The sequence below is a fragment of the Hipposideros armiger genome, unplaced genomic scaffold (genome assembly GCF_001890085.2).
Source record: "Hipposideros armiger isolate ML-2016 unplaced genomic scaffold, ASM189008v1 scaffold_77, whole genome shotgun sequence".
NCBI lineage: Eukaryota > Metazoa > Chordata > Mammalia > Chiroptera > Hipposideridae > Hipposideros > Hipposideros armiger.
The window spans coordinates 503,532-525,103 of NW_017731427.1; the positions used below are offsets into that span (position 1 = coordinate 503,532).

Here is a 21,572-nt window from a genome sequence, read left to right on the forward strand (position 1 = left end):
TTTTTTTTTTTTGGTCCAATTTGATAACCTCTGCCTTTGCTTGGTTTCTTATTGATATTGGATACACGATGCGTGATCAAAAAATACGGTGAATGCTGCTGCCAAGTGCCATCCAATGGAAAGGCAGGATCTTCAATATGGGAAACGGTGCATCCAACCTTAGTAACAGTGTGTGACAAGTTTCAACCTGTTCGGTGCAGTCAGTCGGGTGTGAGCTACGGTTGAGAGAAGGTGTGTTTTCAAGTGTGCTGAAAATCATCCTCCATCATGACAACGCTCCGTGTCACACATCGCTTCTGGTGTGACAATTTGTGTCCAATAAAAACATGACGGTGTGTCCTCATCCACCTTATTCACCGGATCTGACACCGTGCGACCTCTGGCTCTTCCCCAAAGTCAAAATGACCATGAAAGGTCAACGTTTTGAATTGATTCAGGACATCGAGGCAGCCACGACAGCACAAATAAAGACACTCAAGAAAGAGGACTTCCAGAACTGCTTCAGGAAGTGGCAAGAATGAAGGGATGAGTGTGTTGTGAAGTGAGGGGGACTATTTTGAGGGGGATTAATGGCAATGTGTCTTTTACTGTAATAATTTTTAAAATTTAAATATTCACCATATTTTGTGATCACACCTCACACATCTGCCATTTTACTTTCTTGTTTTCTATTTTTCTCATGTCTTTTTTGTTCCACTCTTCCTACTTTATTGCTTTTTCTTATGTTAAGTGAATATTTTATAATGTATTTTAATTTCTTAATGATTTTTAACTTTTTTTTTTTAGTTATTTTCTTAATGGTTGTTCTAGGGTTTACCATGTACATGAACATCACAATTGGCTTCAGATCTGTACTAGCTTAATGCCACTGATACATGTAAATATTAGTCCTATATGGGTCTATTCCCTTGTCCTCTTTTATGGTATTATGTTAGACCTATTACAAATAGTAATCTCACAAACCTAGTAATACGTTGTAACAGTTATTACTTTGCCATCTGTAGCCATTTCCATATCCAATACAGCTTTGCTCCACCATTTCTTTTGTGTTATTGGCAAATATAGTACACAAATTACACTTCTATTAATTATAGTTTTTACATTATATATACACATTATTGAATATAATTGCTTTTACAATCAGTTATGAGAAGAAAGGAGAAAAATATACATTTGTACTGTCTTATAAAAATCATAGAATTATCTTTACTGGGAACTCTGTGTTTTCAATCTCTGTCTGGGGTCACTTGCTTTCAGCCCAAAGAACTTCCTTTAGTATTTCTTATAAGGTGGTTCTGCTAAAAACAAGTTACCAGTTTTTGTTGATCTGGAAAAGTCTTCATTTACCCTCATTTTTGAAAGATGTAGCTTTGCTGAGTACAGGGCTCTTGGTTACCCAATGCCTTTGGGCCTCCATTGTCTCTGCTGGGAAGTCACTAGAGTCTTCTGGAGGTTGCCTTGTACGTGACACCTCGTTTTACTCTTGCTGCTTTCAAGGTATTCCCTTTATCTTTGATTTTCAGCATTTTTACTAAGAGGTGTCGGTTGGTGGGTCTCTGCATTTATCATTCATTGAGCTTCCTACAGGTTATTGTTTTTCAATAAACCTGTGACATTTTTTTTTTAAGATTTTTATTGGTGAATTGGGGGGATGGGAACAGTGCTGGGGAATTGGGGGAAGGGGGACAGACAAGTTGCTGTCATTTTGTTCTTCAATCTAGTTGTGGAGGATGTTGCTTCACTGGCCCAAGTTGGCACCATCATTGCGCTCTTCCCGGGTGAGGCAGATCAGTCGCCGGCTTCTGGACAGCCGCTCACTGTGGCTGCTGGCCGCTCACGCTGGCTGCTGGCTACACACGGTAGCCCATGGCACCCCACTGCCACAGGGGCTGCAGCCTATGCCATCCCCAGTGACTTACAGCAGCCCAGCTCCAGGTCGAGCCGTTGTTCAGCATCTTAGCTGTAGAGGGCAGTGTCACTGGCCCTCATATGTGGGATCCGAACCGGGGCCCTCTGGCATCCCAAGCGAGTTCTTAACCATCGCGCCACTTGGCTGGCCCAAACCTGTGACATTTTCAACCATTGTTTCTTTGACTATTTCTCCTTTCCCTTTCTCTCTCTCATTTCCTTCTAGAAGTCCCAGCATGCCTTGTGCGCTTGACAGCGCCCCATTTCTCTGAGGCCGGCTTCATGCATGTTTCTTCATTCTAGTCTCTGCTCTCAGCTTCCACGATCTCCACCATCTTCAGGCTCACCAGTCTTTCTTCGGCTGGTTCACATCGACAGTTGAGTGCCTCTAGTGAATGTTTTACTTCAGTTGTGCCATTTGAGTCCAGAGTTTCCGTGTGGCTCCTTTTCATAGTTTATATATCTTTATTGATAGTGCTTACTTGATGTGACATTTATTATTATCATACATCCCTTTACTTCTTCAATCAAGCTTTCCTTTAGTTCTGTGAACACATTTATAGTGGATATTTTGAAGTACTTTTCTGTTAAATCCAACATCTGCTCCCTGTCATAGGCAGTTTCTGTTGCCTGCTGGGTTTGTTTTTTTTGTTTTTTGTTTTTTTTTAGAACATGTGGGTCACGGTTTCCTGCTTTTTTGCATGCATCATAATTTTCTGTTGGAAACTGGACATTTTAGAAAATATACTGTAGCATCTTTGGGTACTGATATCCCTGCCCCCCAGTCTGGGGCTTGTTATTGATGTTTGCTTGTTTATTTGTTTAACGACTGGCTGGATTATCTTAGTGAAGTCTCTCCCCTCCCATGGTTTTCTGCCATCACTGCTCCCTAGGGAGGCCTGCTTGGGTACCAGCCATCACCCTGGGATGAGAGGTTTTTGTAGGACTCTCTTTCCCTGACCACACCCCACTGATAATGCCTAATATCATGATTATTCTGCTGTTCTCAACAACGTTCTGGGGCATAAATTCCTCTACAAACAGATCCGATCGAACTGGGGCTTCTGAGGCCGAGCCTGACACTGGTTCTGACCCAGCCGGGCTCCCGTGTCAGTCCTGTGCCCCAGCTCTCCCCTGCAGCCCAGGCCCGCCTTCACTGGACCCATGTTCCTTCAGCACAACCGCCGCTGCTCTTGAGGGCAACTTTTAGGCCTGAACTTCTTCACATTCTGCTGTAAACGAAGTCAGATCCTTTGGGAAGAAATCAGGAGCTCTGGACCCGGGTGGGGACAGTGGCAAGCCGCTTTCTCCAGTGACCCCCATTCTCAAAGCTAGCGCTCTGTGGAGAGAGGGGGAGGCGACAGGCCGCGGTCCCCCTGCTGGCCTCTCCTGGCATGAGCCCCCCTCCGGAGGCAGGGTAACATGTTGGGGTCCCAGTATTCTTCGTGCACCGCGAGTGGGGCGGGGCGGGAGAAGGTGGCCCTCTTCCCAACCCCACTCGGCTGGGGGCCGGGTGAGAGACACTGAAGCCCCTTCTCCCAGGGAACGCCCTGGCTGCGAGCTGCAGCCTCCGGAGCGGGGCTCCTCCCCGAGCTGGGACTGGGGTTCGGGGGTCTAGGCTCACACAGCGGACTTGGGCCTTCATTCTCTTGACGTTGCATTTGCTGCTTGCCCTCAGGACTGTTTCCAGAGGCTCCGAATGGCTGTTTTTGTTTGAAATAATTTTTGTGAGTGTCACTATGGCACGGGCCATGGAGTTCCACTCGCCCTCACTTTGGAATTTGGTCTCCAAGAGCCTGAGCTTGAACCCTGGTCCCACTGTGCACCTACGGGAGCCAGTCGTAACGGTCTTCGTCGCTTAGGGCTGTGGGAGGGTTAAATGAGGTGACACCGCTTGAACCAGTGACTGCCCCCTACTGATTGCTCAATGCGTTTTGGGGCCCTGACCACTGGTCTCTGTGGCCTCATGTGGAAACGGGGTCTGCAGATGGTATTAGTTAACAGGCGGCTGTTAGGGTGGCCCTGACCAATGTCACCGGTGTCCTCATGAGGAGACACAGGAGGTGGTCACGTGATGACAGGGCAGAGGCTGAAGTGACTCGTCTGCAGGCCAGGAACTCCTGGGTCGCCAGCAGCCAGCAGCTGGAAGAGGGCGTGCGGCCCTGGTGATGCCTCGAGCCGACCCCTGGCGCCCGGCACCGAGAGAGCATTTCTGTTGGTCTGAGCGCCCCAGTTTGTGATGATTTGTGACAGGGCCCCGGGGAACCTACACACGTGCCCGTGCTCCTTGTTCCTCCCAGGATGCTTGGTGTCGCTGGCAGTGTCCATCCTTGGGTGCCCATGGCCCCGGAAGCGCCCCTCCTAGCTGTCCCTCCCTGGGATGCTCCGTGGGAGCCTGGCACGTCTGCATCCCCCGTGGCACCTACGTCCAGGCCAGCCGCCGTCGCGGGGGCCACACCCAGGCCACTCCTGTCCAGCACTGCGTCCCCATCACATGACCGTGGTTTGAGGACCCTCCCTGGCCCAGGTCACACATGTGATCATGGGGCTGCCCTCATTCCTTGCAGGGGCAGGAGCCCCCAAAGCGGCCGGTGGGGTAGCCTGCTTCCTGCAGCGACTGAGAAGGGGTGTCTCCTCTGGGGTGGGGGCCAGCCCGCGTGGACGAGAGCAGGCTGAGGCAGGGGCGCAGCTGCACGGGCGCCGGAGCCCAGAGCTCTGCAAAGCCCGCCTCGGAGTTTTTCTCCTGGGAGGGGACAACTTCCCTTTTTCACTTGGACTGGTTGGATTTGGGATTCTGTCACCATTACAGGAATCTAGAGCCTCAACTCAGAGACAGAAATAGCACGTGGATGGACGTGGCCAAAGGACCCTTCTTTGGTCCCTGAGGATGGGGAGGGACCAGCTTTGGGGGCAGATGACAAGACAATGCGGCGGAGAGGAAGGGGGACGAGGTGTGGGAGCTGGACAGATGCCACACTGCAGGCGGCCCAGCGGGGCCTGGCCTCTCCTTTACGTCGATTCTCGGGTAAGCACAGCAGGCAGCCGGTCTGCAAGTGGGAAGTGTGGGCTCGCTGGGCAGGGGGCGACCGTGCGGTGAGCTTTGGGACATGCAGCCGCCGAGCCAGCCTTGGGCCCTCTGCTGGCCACCGGAGGGGCCTTTGCTAGGTGGGTCTCGGCCTCTCAGTCCGGGGCTCACAGGTCAAGAGGGGCCTCATCACGCCCAGGGACAAGGCGGGCGTGGCTCCGGAGCGCTTCCTGAGGCTGTGGCCTCTGCCTCACACCTGGCTGGACCGGTGGAAACATTACATCTTTTGTTTCTGGCAAGATTTAGGGTTTGCACCTGTGAAGTCACAGCTTTCCTTTGCAAAATAAAAATAGTAATAATAGTTTTCTAATGGCGACATTGTAACTTTTTCTTACACTAGTTGGTTTACCTAAACCTGTTTAAGCAGCAACCCAAGGTGAGCTGTTTTTACCCCCAGCCTCACACAGGGATGCTGTGTTTTTCACTTTCCTTTTTCGACCTGAATGACTTCCATTTTTACCCATAATGCAGTTTTCAGGAGGGGCGGGCCCCCAAGAGCCCCCCTCCCCGCAGGACCAGGGGACGGAATGGAACGGCCCAGGTTTGGGTTCCATAGTTTCCCAAACTATTTTCAAAGTGTGTTTGGGTCAATAAAGCTCTAAACAAGTTTGGCCAGGCACTTTTTCCATTAATTTTTAAACCCAAGTGAATTTCAAGGGAAATTTAATCCATGCGCTTCTGATTCATTACACTTAAGTCACCAGGAGGTTGTGTCAGACTGTTTGATGTCCGAGCAGACGGCTGCCTTTTATGAGCTGGCTGAAGCCTTTTTTCTTCTGAGAAACAGGTCGGCGGTGGGCTCTGGACCGGCTCCCCTCCACCTGGGCCTCGGCTTCCCAGAGAGTGACAGTCCCTTATGGTGCAATTTTACCTAAAAATTGAGGTACAGTACACTTCACAAAAATGTACCATCGTAGCGATTTGTAAGTGCCAGCTGTCAGTGGCATTAGGCACATTCACAGGGCTGTGTAGCCGTCACCACCGTCCACCCACAGAACTTTCTCGTCTCCCCAAACTGAACTCTGTCCATGAAACACCCACCTTCATCCCTCCGCCAGCCCCGGGCACCACCGTCTACTTCCTGTCTCTGTGGATTTGTCTCCTGGGGACCGCATGTTAGTGGAGCTACACAGTGTCCTGTTGTGACCGGCTGATCTCACTGAGCACCATGTCCTCAAGGGCCATCTACGGTGTAGCGGGTGTCAGGGTCCCTCCCTTTGGGGGCTTTGTGTCCGTTCACCACAGGCCGGTACTTGGGTGCCCCGCCCTTGGTGGCTGTGAATGCTGCTGAGGGCGACGTGGGGTGCAGACACCTCTTGAGACCCGTTTTCAGTCCCTGTGGGTCACAGACGCCGAGTGGGTGGCTGGACTGGGTGGTGCTTCAGGGTTTGTCTCCTGAGGACCCGCCGTACTGTTCCCACAGTGGCTTCTGCTCAGTGTGTTGGCGGCACTGTCACAGCTGGCACTGGGCAGGCCCTCAGAAACGTCCCCTTCAGAGGATGCGGGCTCTGGACAAGACCCGAACAGCTGGCCTGATCTGGGGGGCTGGCACGCCACAGGGGGGTGGAGACTGCACCCTCTGGGGTGGGTAGTTGCGGCTGGTTCTGTCCTTTCAGGGACCTGGTGCCCATGAGGCACAAGTCCTGCTGAGGCCGCCGGAGGTCAAGGTTATGTCTCCATGCTGAGGCTCAAAGGCCCAGCTGCAGCTAAGAGCCCCCCAGAGCTACACTGTCCTGTCTATGAGGCCACGGTGATGGCTGAGTTGTCAGCCCCCCATCATTGCTTCTTAATGACCAACTGACCCCCACAGGAACCCCAGCTGGCCTCGTGCTGGCTCCCCGATGCCCCATCTCCTCAGGGGCTACAGAGAATGGAGTCATGGCCACAAGGCCAAGGGGTACTCAGGACAGGACGACTCTGGGACCAAGTGGACCTTGGACCAGACACCCATGAGCCGAAGGCAGACAGCAGCAGCTCGTGTGTGTGGGTGGTGCCCCCTGCAGTTGTGCCAGGAAACCTCTGGGCTCGCTCACACCACAGCAGCCCAGAGCCAACCTTCAAACCCGCGACTCCACACACGTCCAGGCTCCCGACTCTTCCTGAGAGCCTGTCCCTCGGGGGCCGGGCTCCCTGGCACAGGGTGGCTGCGACGACATAACTCAGACCCTGGCACGCAATTGCCAGTTGTAAAGTTAGACCACGTTGGTGCTTGGCTGGCGACATGTCTGTACTTTCAGGTAGGGCAGAAACGGAAACACCTGAGCTGATATTAAATAACTTAATAAATAACGTTAGGTATCTGGCAAGCGTCCCCACTGCGCTAGGCTGAATGGTGCCCCCCAGGTTCACGTCCACCTGGAACCTTGGGAAGGGGTAGTATTTGGAAGTGGGGGCTTTGCAGATGCGATTGCTTATGGTGAGGCCACCCTGATCCAGTGACGTGCGTCTCCGTATCGCAGGGACACTTGGATACAGACACACGGGACGACGGCGTGAGGACCAGGCAGAGCTCGGAGCCATGTGGTCACGAGCGTAAGGCCACCAACAGCACCCGACGGGGAGGGGCGGGGAGGGGCCTCCAGGACCTTGGGCGAATCTCCGCTGTGTCGCGGGGCCCACCCGGGAGAGCCGCGCCCTGGGCCTGCAGTCCGGCCGGAAGCCCCAGGCCTGGTCTGGTCTCTGCGTGGCCCTTGCAGGAGCCTCCTGAGCACGTGGGACCTGCGGCCAGCCACCTGGAACTGGTCACCGGGCTCAGATCCCCTCCTGGCCCCGGGACATCCCCAAGCGCTCCTAGAGGGGAAAGAGGGGACAGGGACGGGACCCTGCAAAGCAACCTATGGCTCCTGGTGCAGCTGAGTTTAGGGGTTCGCCCCTCCGTTAATGAGAGGCAAGTGCACATTGAAACCACTGGGCTTCTGCCACAGGAGCGAGGGCACAGCTGCCTCCTGGGCGAGGTCTAGAGGACAAGGACCGTGCCGCCCCCGGGCTGTCCGCACCTGCATCTCCCGACCGGGCTGGGCGGCTGGGCAGAGGCACCGGTTCTCGGGGCCGGACTCAGGAAAGGCCGGGACTTCTAGGCCCTCTGGTCCTGCAGTCACGGTGGCTGAGATTCGGAGAATTCCAGAATTACTAACGAGTGTTTTTAGGACTCAGGACAATGGACGTGAGACCTTCCTTGGTTCTCCCAGGTCCCCACGGCCCCCTCAGCGTCCTTTCCAACGGCCCCTGGAACCTTCCGGGCCCCGGGGGGGAGGCGGCAGCGCCCCTGGGGGGGCAGTCTCCCCAGAAGGACCAGAGACCCCAGAGAGCTGAGCGTGGCTTTCGTCACGTGGTTCCCAACCCGGCAGGACGGACGCCAGTGGGAAGGCGGGGCCCGCGGGCTCCGAGCGCCGGTCCTGGAGGCGCCGGGACCTGCCGGCCGGCGGGCGTTTCTTAGCTTCCGGCGCCACCTGCTGGAACCTCGTGGAATGACACCCAGCCCCGCCGCCGGAGCCGCGCAAACCCCAAACCCCAAACCCCAAACCCCGAAGCATCTGCGGGGCGGGGCGGGGCGGGCGCAGGCCCGTCCTCAGCGCCCCGCGGTGCCACACGCGGCCACGTCCTGGGCCCTTCCCAGCACCTTCCTCACGCTCCCCGCGCTGGGCAGAGGGACACGGGGGGACACGGGGGACACGGGGCACGTGAAGGCTAGGCGCCTGGAGGCCTGGGGCAGAAAAGGCTTCATGGGAATCAGGAGGTCGCTTATGTCCCCAAGTCCCCAGTCCCTCTGTCCCCGTGTCCCCACGCCATGCCTCGTCCTTGCCGCACGTCTGGGGGCGCAGCTGTGGTCTGGGGTGCTCTGGGCACCTCAGATTTTGGTGACACTCCGAGGAGCAGGGCCTGGTCACACTCTGCAGGCTCTGGGGACACGTAACGCCCGGGGCCGGTGTCTCACCCGCAAGTGCCGTCTGTGAAGTGACCAGCCGTCCTGGGACAGGACACGGCCCGTCACCCAGCCGCCCGCCGTTCCGCCTCATGCACCAGTGACCGTCGCGGAGGCCGGGCCCGTGGGGACACCGTCCCCGCCCCTCGCAGTCACTGCGCTGCCAGCGGAGTCTGCTCGCGTCCCCCCAGCTCAGCCGCCGGCCCTCTGCTGCTCCAGCGATTGCGACGGGGCCGGGCCGGCGGCCTGGACACGGCGTGGAAGCGGCCGCCGGCGTCAGTTCGCGGTGAAGCCCGCGGAGCACAGTCTCCGGCCGGCACAGCTCCGCTCCAGGGGCCGGTGTCCCGTCCCCCCGCCTCGCCGCCCCACGCGGGTCCTGCTCCCCCTCGGGCCCCCTGCTCAGCGCGTCGCCTCGTCCGCCCAGTCTGGCCTCACACCCGCCGCCGGCCGTGAACACCTGCCGGACGCGCCCACGCGCGGACCTCACCGCCTCCTGTCGCTGTCGCTGCCCAAGGACCGGCTGCACGCGGTTATGTCACAGGGCGGCACAGCTGCTGCGCCCCCTCACGTGCTGCCCCGACCGCCCCCCGAGGCCCCATCTCGGGCCCCCCCAGCCTCGTTCTCACCGCCCTGCCTCCCGTCCTGCACCCCCATCTCTCAGGGCTCCCGCCCCAGGACAGCGTCATCGGCTGACATTGGCCCCGTCGGCCTCTAAGCTCGGGGTCTGCACAAGGCACGCGTGGACACTGAGTGCAAGGATGGCCCTTCTCGTGGAGCTTACAGCAGACAGGGAAGGACCCAGGGACACGAGCAAACCGTTAAAACGCAGTTTTCAGGCCCCGGACACGGAGACACACTCCTCAGTCCCGTGGGGTTGGCTCCACCCCACGCCAATCAGAACTTCAGGGGCTGACAAGGCTTCCTGAACCTAAAAGGACGAGCAAGCAGAGGCAATCCCGGCCTCCTGCCTGCAGGTGGTGACGCGCTTCGCGTCCGGCCTCACCGCTGGTCCTCCGGCGGAGAGCCGACGCGCCCCGCTGCGTCCTGCGGTCGGGGGTCGGTCCCGGCCCCACACCCCCGCCCAGCAGCTCACTGCCGGCGACACCACCTTCGCCGCCGAGGAAAATATCTGCGCGACACTGATTTGCACGTAAAACACCGATTTCCCAGGACCACGTTGACCTGTCTGCCCCCTGGGCGCCCAGCTGAGAGCCGCGCCCCGAGGCGCTACCCCGAAGCTCGTGGCGTTGCTTCCGAGGGGACTGCAGTTTGTCACCACCGAGGCAGGGCGGCGGAGAGGACGGTTCTTCTAGCCGGGCGCGCAGCCGCTCCGCTCGCTGCCCGGGACCCCAGACGCGCGGACCGGGGACCCCGGGGCGTCTCCGCGGAGCAGCAGCGCCAACAGCCGGGACGCGCAGGATGGCGCCGCCTTGCTGGGGACCCTCCACCGGGCTCGGTGCAGCGGCGGAGCCGCGGGGGCACGACGCGCAGACTGGGGGTGACTCGCGAGCTTCGCGAGGGGACCAACCGCTCGCCCACGGAAACGCCCCACAAGCAGCTGAGCGGGCTCGCGGACGTCGTGACGACAGCGTGGGACGCAGGGCTCCCACTGCGGGGGTCACTCGGGTGCGGGGGTGCCCGGGCGGCCCGGCCCGCGGGGGCTGAGCTCACGGGACACGCGTCCGCGCCGACAGGGCTGTGAGGTCGTGATGTCACAAATAGGGAAAGGGCGGGATTTGACACACAGGGTCCCCAGGGCGCCCCTTAAACACCCGTGGGCGGTGGGGGGCCGGGACGCCGCGCGCACACACATGGGGTTCGCAGGTCCAGGCTTTATTCCGGGCGAGGGGGGGGGGCCAGGCTTCCGCGTCAGTTCTCGGGTCGCGCCGGGCTGAGCGCTGCGCAGCCAGAGGGATAATCGGGGCTCGTTTTCAATAGAAACGGAAGCTGGTTTGATACGAAAATTAAATACTAAAAATAAAAAAGGAAAGCAGGGGTGCGCCGCGCACGATGCGCGCTCGGGGCGCCGATCCTCTGCCGGCCGTGGCGCAGCCGCCGCCCCGCGGCCACGGGGACCCCACGGGACCCCACGCGCGGCGCCTAGGAGGTCAGCTTGGAGTAGCTGGGCGGCGACAGCTTGCGCTTCAAGTACTTGAGCAGGTAGAGCGGCAGGCAGCTGACCACGGTGATCGCCGACACCTTCCACACGAAGGGCGCCGTCGTGATGAAGGCGACATCTGCGGGCGACAAGCGGGGACAAACGTGAGGCGGGCAGGGCGGCCACGCGCGCCTGTCGCCTCCAGACCCACGAGGCGACGCGGGCCCGCCGGGACCTCAGGTTTCCTCGCGGAAGCGCGGCCTCACCTGAGCGCCAGGTAAATAACGGGCCCCAGGCGGGTCCGCCCCCGGGGCCCCTCCCCGCAGAGCAGCCCCCCCTGCGCCCGCACCGCTGGCAGAGCCGCGGATTCTCGCGGGGAGGGCCCGACACGGCGTCGGCCGCGCGCGGGAGCTGCCCCTTCGGACACTGTCCGCAGAGGCGGCGCGCAGGCCGCTCCCGCGCCGCATTTCACCCGAGTCCGCAAACCCTGCAAGTGTCGTCGAGCGGCTCCGCCACTAAACGCGGCGGGATGGATACACCGTCCCCTCATGGACCCGGACGCCCCCGAGCTGAATTAGCATGTGGGCCCCCCCAAGCCCCCAGGAGCACAGAGCCCGAAGGGGACCTGGTTCCCAACGGGGACAGCTGCAGCCAAGGCTTCGGCGGTGCCACCAAAGGTTGGCCAGAAACCGAGCTCCAAGGAGACTGTCCTGACCAGCTGAGTATCTTGACCGACACTGTTTGCTCAACTTTATACTTTTGAAAGAAATGACGGCTTCACCCACCTGAACGCTCTGAAAGCCATGCCTGTGCCGCTCGGACACAAGCCAGGGGCAGAGACAAAACCAGGTGGGTACGGGAGGCACGGGACAACAGACGTGCTCAGGCGGCTTTAAGGACGACAGGGAGGTGCTCTTGTGACTGACGTGTCACCACGCACTTGCGCACGCCACGTGAATTCATACTCACACGGGGAGTGCGCCACGTTTCTGATCAGGCCACAGCACATCTGCAAGGAGCCATTTCACAGCGGCCCCAGCTACTTTTTTGGTGAATGTTTCTTTTAATACAGAAACATTAACTTTTACATTTTCTCTTATCTACGTGGTCACCACGGAGGAAAGGCTTCATGTGAGCTCACCCACCTTCTACTTTTATAGTGGAATTCCTGTTACTTCTCTGCCATTTATAATACACGTATGCTAAAGTTATGGGAAGGGAACAAACTTCATACGTTCCCACTGTTCAAACTTGCTGAAAGAGAAGCCATTTTGTGACTCATGTTCCGGGATGAAGGTGTTTCACGTTAGTTTTCACCAAGAACAATTCACAGTTCACGGCTTGCTTTGCTCCACTTAATAGAACGTGAGGCTGTCATCTTTGTCCCCTAGGAGGTCTCCTGAGGGCCACTGCGTGTGGGTGAGGCCGGCTGGTCACAAACGGCCGCAGACTGTCACTTGACTCAAGGGCAGTGCTCGTGGCCTTCGAGTTTTCTGACCGTGTCACCATGGTCAGGTGTCACCATGACTCCGATCTCTAAGAAATCTCGTTTTGAGCGTTCCTTTTCATAGGGCCCCCTTCTTGGAGAATGGATACAGCTCTTCACTTTATTTTTCTGAAATTCTGTGTCTGTGTGTTGTTAGTGGTTTCCTCAGCCATCTGGTGACCCTGGCTGCACCACGTGTTCACCAGGGAGACATGAGTCAGCCGACTCGCACCGCATGGTGACCAGTGGGGCCTGTCACATGGCCCGTTCAGTAATCTGGCACAGGCCTGCTTCTCATTCGGGATGTCAGACCGACGGGCCCGTCTGGGAGCCCTGTTCTCAGAGCAGATCCTGTCCGCAACGGGCAGAGGCCGCCGCACGACGCCAGACAGCGGGCTCGCTCACACCCTTGGTGAGCTCTGGGAGGGCGTGTGTGCCGACGGTGGTCTGCCCGGGTGCCAGACGAGGCAGGCGGAGGCCACGCCACAGGCTCTGCAGTGGGTGTCAGTTCTGGAGCTCCCACACGAGCAACCGGGAAGTCGCGGTTCCACACGGGGCTCACTGGCCTCTCCCGGCGGCTGAGGTCACCGCTGTCAGGGTTGCTGCTGTGCCAGCATGGACACGAGGCAGTCCTCCCTTTTCTGAAAACCTTCTGGAAACTTCCATCTTGGACCAGGAGCAGCACCACACTGTGTTCTATGTGCAGTGGGGACACACCTCTCAGGAGCCCGAGGACATCACCTCCCGTCCCATCTGACCGTATTCCGTCCCTTCTCTCTGCCCGATTTAAACACCTTAGCAAGGAAACCCCATGCAGCCCTCGGAGCCCCGTCCGTCAGCTCTGGGACACAGTCTGGGCGTTCTCAAGCCCTGGCTGGGAAAGCCTGCGGTTCGGGGAAGGGGAGCGGCGAGTGGCGTTTGCAAACGTGGCTCGGGGCGCATCCCGCTGCTGCCGGGAAGCAGGAGGCCTTGGAGAGGACGAGGACGTGGTGCCCACCGGCGCCAGGCCTCCCTCCCACAGCCACTTCCTGTCGAGGTGCGTGCCTGCGCGGAAGTCACCCCCAGGGAAGAAGCGAGCGCAGGTCGCCCATGTGGCCGTGAGGGCGATTCTGACCTGCTCTCCTCAATCTGGACCAGAGAGCATGAGGACAGCCACCGTCACCGTCAGCTCTTGTCTGGTATCACATGCAGGTCCCCTGGCTGGTGATGGCAGGCTGGGAAGACCGCGTGCGCTTAGGGACACGGTGCTGGTGACACCTCTCCACAGTGCCGATGTTGCTGACGCCACTTAAGATGCCAGGCAGCTGGGCTGCTCATGAGGCTGAGGCCATCAACACGGAGCCCGGTGGCCTCTGTGAGAGAAGGGGACGGGCAGGGGGTTGCTATCCTGTGGGTGCCTGGGCCCCGTCCTGGGACGCACTACTGCAGTTGCGGACAAAGACAAACTTTACAGCCCCGCATGAAGGGGCCCCGCTTAGCAGAGTCAGTTTTTTTAAAAGCCAACATGGTGAAAATCGTACTGCAAGGAGTTTAATCTTTCCCCCCAAATAAGCTTCTGTGTTGTGAAGGTTTCTGACGCGGGTTTTACTGGGATCTGCAATTTAAGGCAATGTACGAAGAAGTAATAGTAAAAAATGCTTAAAAATCAATAACAATTATCCAAAAAAGGATTCCAAGGCAACTTACCAAAATATTCATTGAGAAAAGCGAGCGAGGCCATGTAGCAGCCCAGGCTGAGGAACTCGGCCACGACCATCAGCCAGTGCCACGTCCGGACGGTCAACGCCACCATGAGCAGCTCCGTGAGGACGAGGGCGGTGAACGAGATGGCCACGACGTGCACAAACTCGGACTCGAAAAGCACCAGGGCCCCGTACATGAGGATGCCGCCTGGAAGACAGCCAGGGGAACCAGAGTGGCTTTTTATGCGACTTTTTCTGATTGGGCTGGAAATTCTATTCCTGTGCAAGTCAGCTAGAAAACAAGGATCCTGGGAAGAGCTGACTGATATTCGTAACACTCAGAGACACGGGTACGTGCACACCCACATTTACATGACCGACAACTTACCTAAGCTCTGGATCATGAAGGAAGTACAATGTGGCACCAGCCAGAGCGGGGTCGGCAAACTGCGGCGCACGAGCCACACGCGGCTCTTTGGAAGCGTTCCGTCTCAAAAGTGTGCCGACCCCGGGAAGAGCCAATCCTGTCCCTCACAACCATTTAAAAATTATTCGAGAGCCATAAATATATTTTCACATAATCACCATTATGTGAATAATAGCCTTTAAAAATTTTATAAATGAAACTATGATAGTTTTATTTTCATTTTCAATTTTACTTCAGAGCCTGTGGCTCGCGAGCCACAGTTTGCTGACCCCTGGCAGCTCTTCTGTCTCAAAAGTTTGCCAACCCCTGAGCTGGACCATCAGAAACCCAAGTAGAGGCTTAAAAATACTCTACTATCTGGAGGAAACGCCACGCCTCCTCGTCAGTGAGTGTAAACGGTTAGCACGTCAACAATGGACCTGGCGTCTGTGAACTGCACTTGCAACAGGCTCTCCTTTGTCCGGACACCAGACCAAGGCTACCTGACCACTTCTGGTGACGTAATTCAGGTTCTCAGTCCTGCCGTGGGCTCGTGAAAGAAAACCATTGTGTGGGGTCTACGACGTGGTAAGTGCTTGTTAAAATTTTTCTGGATTAACATTTAATTAAAACCAGGTCAGTTTTTAGGTGATATTCGTCAGTTAAAAATACCAACCCATGCTGCATTGTGGAATATCGACTGACAAGATAAACAGGAAGCAACATCTAACTGCTGATGACATTTTAAGCTTTTGGAATTTAACTGTGAGGTGAAAACGACATTGCTAACAGGAGACAAGGGCCGCCTTACCTTGGTAAATGCTGATCAAAACCCAGACGAGGAAGGTCTTGAAGGACAAGGACCTGCCCTGGGGACAGTGGGAGAGCTTGGTTAACAACCTGTGTTTCCAGCAGCCAGGCCTGGTGACGCCAGGCCCCCAGGTCCCCCAGCCCAACCAGACACCAACCCAGCCACCTGTCCTGCCTGTGCATCTGAGCTGTCCACTCTGCACACTCGGGGCTTGACCTTTGCTGACCTTTACACCATAGCTACGTGTCCCTGGGCTTCCCAGTGACCGGAGTCCAAGTGCATAAACAAACATTTAAGTGCACTAGGGGAGGGGCCGGCCGAGTGGCTCCGTTGGTTAAGAGTTGGCTTAAGAGTGTGAGCTCTGAGCAACGGGGCCGCCAGTTCGATTCCCACATGGGCCTGTGATACTGCGTCCAAGCTGAGCTGCTGACAGGTGGCAGGATGGCCCGGCGGGTGTAACAACACTGCCTGTTCGATGGTGGCTACGCTCACCTGCAACTAAGACTGAACTCGGCACCTTGAGCTGAGCTGCTACCCGGGTGGCTCAGTGGATAGAGCGTGTGCTCTTAACAACAAGTCTGCTGGTTTGACTTCCGCATGGGATGGTGGCTACGCCCACCCGCAGCTAAGATTGAACACAGCACCTTGAGCTTAAAGGCCACGAGCTGCCGACGGGCAGCCAGATGGCGACTGGCACCCTCCACAATGAAGACTGAAGAACAACAACTTGGCTGGTCCCCTTCCCCAATTCCCCAATAAAATCTTTAAAAAAAAATAAAAATAAAAATAAATAAATAAATAAATAAATAAATAAATGCACCAGGGGATAAAGACTTTCTTTGTAGCAAAAATAACTTCCCTTTACTTCTTTCTCGGGAACACATATTCCTATATTTACTTTTTAGTTTCTTCAGATGAAAAAGAATAGTCTGTCAGGCTGAGGTCACAGTTATTATCCCTCAGGTCCTTTCTGGAAGACGCCATGTAAGCAAGTCCAACACAGAGGAACAGAATGGTTTCCTGCGCAATAACCTTCATGTTTAAAAGTTCGCCCAGGCTCTCGGGATGGGTCCGAGAGAGAGTGCTGGCCGTGGACTCGCCTACCGCACCCACGAAGACACTTACATCCAAGGACGGGCACTCGGTCCTCAGTGGCTGCACTGCCACTGGTGGCGAGGGGCAGTTGGGGCAACGCGTGTTGGGTGAGGCCGTCACACGTATCCCTACTTCACATGTGTTCCCTACAGTGTCGTGTGACTTCTCTCCACTTACAGGAGAAGAAACCTGAGAAGCCTGGTGGTTTCCTCAAGGTCACGGGCAGGTTAGCACTCTGGTCAGGGTCCAAAGCTCCGCCTGCGACCGGCACCCCCACGGGGCCTGTCACAGCAGCTGCGGACAGGGAGGCCTCAGAGCTGGTGCTGCGGGGAAAACAGAGGACGCGCCCCACAGCGACACCCTGGGGAACAGTGTGGGTGGGTCTCAGCTGCCGGCAGCCGTCTGTCCAGGAGCTGCGTGCCCCCGACAGGCACGGCCACCCCAGTGTGTCCCCGGGTTCCAGGACGGGTGTGTAAAATGCTGGCTGAGCCGAGTCCTCACTTCCCGTCTGTGAAAGGGAGACTCACACATGCAGTGACTTGTTAAAAGGCCACAGGGAATCTTAAAGACAGAGGTTTTTAGCTGTAAACATTTGTATTTGAAATAGGTCCTTTCAGTGCATTTTCCCCACGTGTGTGTCTCTGACTGGATACTAGTGGGGGTTCGGTCTTTGCTCATAAAACTCCTGTGTATCTAAGTACGTGGTTAATTTTATTTGAATATTTTAACAGAAAATTTAACTTTACTTTTTGACATAAAAGGGAGAGGTTTCCCTGGTCGCCAGGTTTGCTGACACCTATTGCCAGCAGGCCTGTGACCTAATTACCAGCGCACACACTGGGGCCATGCCCTGCGTCAGGGGCAACAGACATCCCCGCTAGTGTCTGCCGACAGCATGTCCCACATGGTCAGGCCCTGGGCACAAACCATCAGTGAGGCCGTCGCCGGAGGAGTCACCTGGACACGTACCCGGGCTCTCGCTCCTGGGTGAGACGCGTGTGCAAAGCTCCAGATGTTAGCTCTGGGGCACAAGGAAAGATCTCGTATTTAGTGGTGCAGGCATCCTCAGCACGGCCCACGCTCCGTCCACGTGACTTAGGGGCAGGAATACGCTGTCACTGCCACACCCATGTCCGTGCAGCAGGAATTGTGCCCAGGAAGGGAGCGGACGCAGCGGGGGCCACGCACCGCTGGCTCTCAGTCACCGGGCCACCCCCTCTTCGCCGTGACGGGCTCAAGTGTCACCTGCGAGTGCTCGTTTCCTCCAGTTTGTGCAGAAGTGACGAGCACAGTCCCCAGGTGGGTGAGACACCGACGCCGGGAAGTGTGTGAGCTGTGCCGACGACCCCACGACAGACTGCGGGAGCCCTGCTCCCACTCGTCACCAACCACGGCTCCACCACAAGCCCCAGGAGCCCGCCGGGGGGCTGCTCTACCCGCGGGCATCGCGCTGGTGTGGGTGTGACGGTGATGGGCGCACGTGCTGCACGCGAGCGAGCACACAGCAGGCGAGGAGTGCTCAGGCTCCAGACGACACGCCCAGCGGCTCAGAAGCGCCGGCCGCCTTTCTCCCCGTACCTCGTCGTCCTCCTCAGCCTCCTCTCTCTGGTGCTACTAGAATGAAGGGAAACGGGTGTTTTCCTGATTCCCATCGTGACGGCAACTCGGAGGCGGCTTCCACAGGTGACTAACGATGCGGAAGCGCAGGCGACGCCGACCCGGGACCGTCTCCTGAGGAGCGGAGTTGGTGCGACCTTGGGAGGACAGTCCCCTGACTCGGCAGGTCCGGCCACCGGGGAGAAGTGAGTGCATCTCCAGCAGAAACGTGGGCCCCCGTGCACGAGGGCAGGGACAGAAGACCCGTTTCCTGGGGTTCTCTTCACTGTCGCTCGTTTCTTGTATCAACGGTTTATTTCTTTAAATTCTCATCCTGCGTTCCTAAGGGGTGAATCCGACTCCATCCAACGAAACACGCCGCTCAGTATGTGACAAGTGTGGCCCGTCACGGCCCAGGATACTTCGGAACAGGTTCTACAAGGACTGGCCCGTGCAGTGTCACCTGACAGGTGACCTCACTGCTTCAGGCCAGGGCCAGCAGACATGTTTATGATATCTCGACAGTCACGAAGCACAAGACGGCAGTTCTGCACGTCGCAGGAGAACCCGTGCTTTCAGTGACAGTCCCCTAAGGAACATGACGTTGGGCACACCCTCACGTGCTTCGTGCTGTGTGGACACGACCACCTCAGCGTGCTGTCAGTCAGGCCTCTGTCCATTTAAATAACTGGGGGCTTGTGTTCTTTTTGTTTTTAGGATTCTTTACATGTTCTGGGCACAAGTCCTTTGTCAGAGGTGTGATTTGCAAATATTTCCTACCAGCCTGTGGTCTGTCTTCCCACTTCCTTAACAGTGTCATTCGCAGAGGTTTTTAATCATGATGAAGTCCAGTTTGTCAGCTCTTCCCGTTACGCTTCTGACCCCGTATCTATAACTCTGCCTGACCCAAAGCCGTGCACGTTTTCTTCTGGAAGGTTTACAGTGTCACATTTCACATTCAGGTCATGACCCATCTTGAGGGGATTTCGGTAGAAGTGTGAGGTGGGGTGAGGGTCCATGCTTGCTGGGGGTGACCAGCTTGGGGAACAGCATTTGTTGAGAAGCCTGTCCTTCCCCCACTAGGCGTCCTGTCACGTGTGTCCGAGACGGGCTGATGCACTGGCTCTGTTTCTGGGCCCTGGACTCCGTCCCCAGTCTGTGTGTCTGTCTCTTGCCAGTCATCACGGCCTTGATTCCTGTCGTACAGGAACTCTTCTGATTTTGCTCTTTGTCACGATTGTTTCGGTAACTCCATGCCCTTGACTTTCCACGTAAGTTTCAGAGTCAGCTGGTCAAGACGCACCCGCGTGGAGTCTCGCAACCCACGGACATTTATCTACACCTTCGTAAGATTTCTCTCTCAGCGTTTCAGTTTCAGCACAAATATCCTACACGTACTTGGTGATACCAAAGCTTTTTCCTTTTTCATATTATAAACAGCATATAAATGTTTTTCAGACCTCAGCTGTTCATTGCTAGACCATAGATTTAGAAGTGATTCAAGATACTTTGCTTGTATTCTTACTAAACTTGTGAGTCTAGGTTTCCTGGGGATTCTTTCAGATTTTCTACAGCCAACTATGGCATCAGCATAGATACTTTTATTTCTTCCTTTCTCGTCTGTCTTTGAATTTCCTTTTCTTGCCTTATCATTATTAGATAAGGACACAAAAATACATTTCAAAAGTTAAAACCCTGTGGAGAATATTCAACAGAAAAACCCCAGTGAAGCAATCCTCAGCGTTCAAGGTCCAGTGGTCCCAAGGTCTTTATGAAGGTCGGCAGGTCACCTCCTCGATACCTGGACCATTAGCACAGCTACAGCTCAGGCATTTCTGTGGTTAGTTTAGCAGTTTAACTTCTCAGGAGGATAAACTATGAATCGGTAACTGGAATTCACACTGACAAGCTGATACTTCAGCACCCATGGGTTCAGCCCACCTGACTCAGCTGAGCCAGCCACACGCTGCTGAGTGACCCCTGGTCTCAGGCTCAGGTGCTCTGCACAAGGGGCCACGGGCCATTCAGGACAGAGCCATCTGTGGTGGTGGTGGGGGGTGCAGGATGAGGACATACAGTTCCTGTCTTACTAGCAGCACCCAGAAAATAAGACGTGACAGCACTCGGCACGCGTAAAGCTGAATAATTCAAAACAGGCTCTGACCTCCTGAAGAGGAACACCAGAATTTCATCGTTACAAACACACCGTTTTCTGCTAGGAACGAGGACTGTATGGTTTAGAAGAGGAAGGCGATACCGCCTTTCTGTCTGACAGAATCGTCCACCCCGCAAACCCCCACTGAGCAGATCCTGGGAGGACGATGGTTCCGGCCACACCCGGCCCGCCTGCTGACACCTGAGGGGACTGGGGACGCCTGGACTCACAGCGCTCACACAGAGACCCGTGCTTACGAATCCGTACAAAAGCAGGTGTCTGACCGCAAAGCACACACCTGCGTTTGCCAGGGCCATGCACTGTGCTCACCTGAGGACCTCAAAAGGTGTTTTACCAACTGACTGCGGCCCTAGATTTGCTCAGAACTTACCAGCTGCTTACATTCCAACCTGCCTGCTTTATGCTGCTGGCCTGAGCTGTTTCACCACCATTTAATTCACCGGAATGTATGGTTTCTCTTCCTGACTAAATGCGGGCTCTTGAGACCGGGAACTCCGCCTTACGTGTCTTCACAAGCCCCCAGCACTGCGCCCTCGCCAGCCTGCCCACACTGAGGACTCAGACCACGTCGCTGCCCCGTGCCCGGGGGGTGACACCAAGTGCTGTGTTCAGACCAGCTCGGCCGAGTGATCAGAAGATTATAAGCTTCCAAATGGCTCTCTAGCACCAAGAAGAGAAAGTAGCTCAATTTTTATCAAGTTAAATGGTTGAGTACTTTGGTGCTATTTTGTTTTTAAAGGATTTGAAGCGTATTCGATTTTTAAAGAAATATATACATAAAGACAAAAAGTATAGATTTTCAATCTTAAAGAGAAAAGGAGACTGTAGAAAATAAGTGACTAAACTCTTTTAAAAAAAACTGTGTCCTGACTTTAGGATATTGAATGATTCTAATTTAGTGTCCTGACTTTAGGGTATTAAAATGTTCTAAATGGTTGGCCGCCGTGACAGAAATGGAAAGCCAGTGCTCATAACGAGAGCCAGCTTCGTCTGAGTTGTCTAAATGTGTCAGCGAACGGCATGGAATTTACAGTTAGATGTGAGTCAGCTTGGAGGCTTGTGACCCTGCACACATTCTTGTCACTAGAGTGACCTTTAGCCACCAGGAGATGCTGGTGGGCCCAGTGAGAACGTGTTCCACAGCCTCATCCCCAGCGACTGGCCGATGGTCCCCACCCTGCCCGCTTGGCAGCGTCACCTGGGCTGACCCAGGTGACCCTGGCTCAGCTCAGGTGCGAATGCCTACGTGAATCAGGGCGGCTCATCTCGCTTTATATTCTTCAGGAAAGCTCATTTCCGCCCTGACG

At 56.0% G+C, this 21,572-nt stretch overlaps 1 protein-coding gene across 4 annotated transcripts in view; it reads right to left on the minus strand.

Annotated features, from left to right (window-relative positions):
• Positions 1–10,732: 10,732 nt before the first annotated feature.
• Positions 10,733–21,572, minus strand: part of ATP9B (ATPase phospholipid transporting 9B) — a 183,904-nt gene continuing 173,064 nt past the window's right edge. For 3 of the 4 annotated variants that reach the window (XM_019643362.1, XM_019643361.1, XM_019643363.1), the window contains 3 exons: positions 15,399–15,456; positions 14,186–14,389; positions 11,016–11,152 (listed from right to left, as the gene is read on the minus strand). In XM_019643362.1, coding sequence (XP_019498907.1) covers positions 11,016–11,152; positions 14,186–14,389; positions 15,399–15,456 — 399 coding nt within the window. Of the gene's footprint in view, positions 11,153–14,185; positions 14,390–15,398; positions 15,457–21,572 lie in introns of all 4 variants that reach the window. The other variant, XM_019643360.1, reaches the window with a different exon arrangement.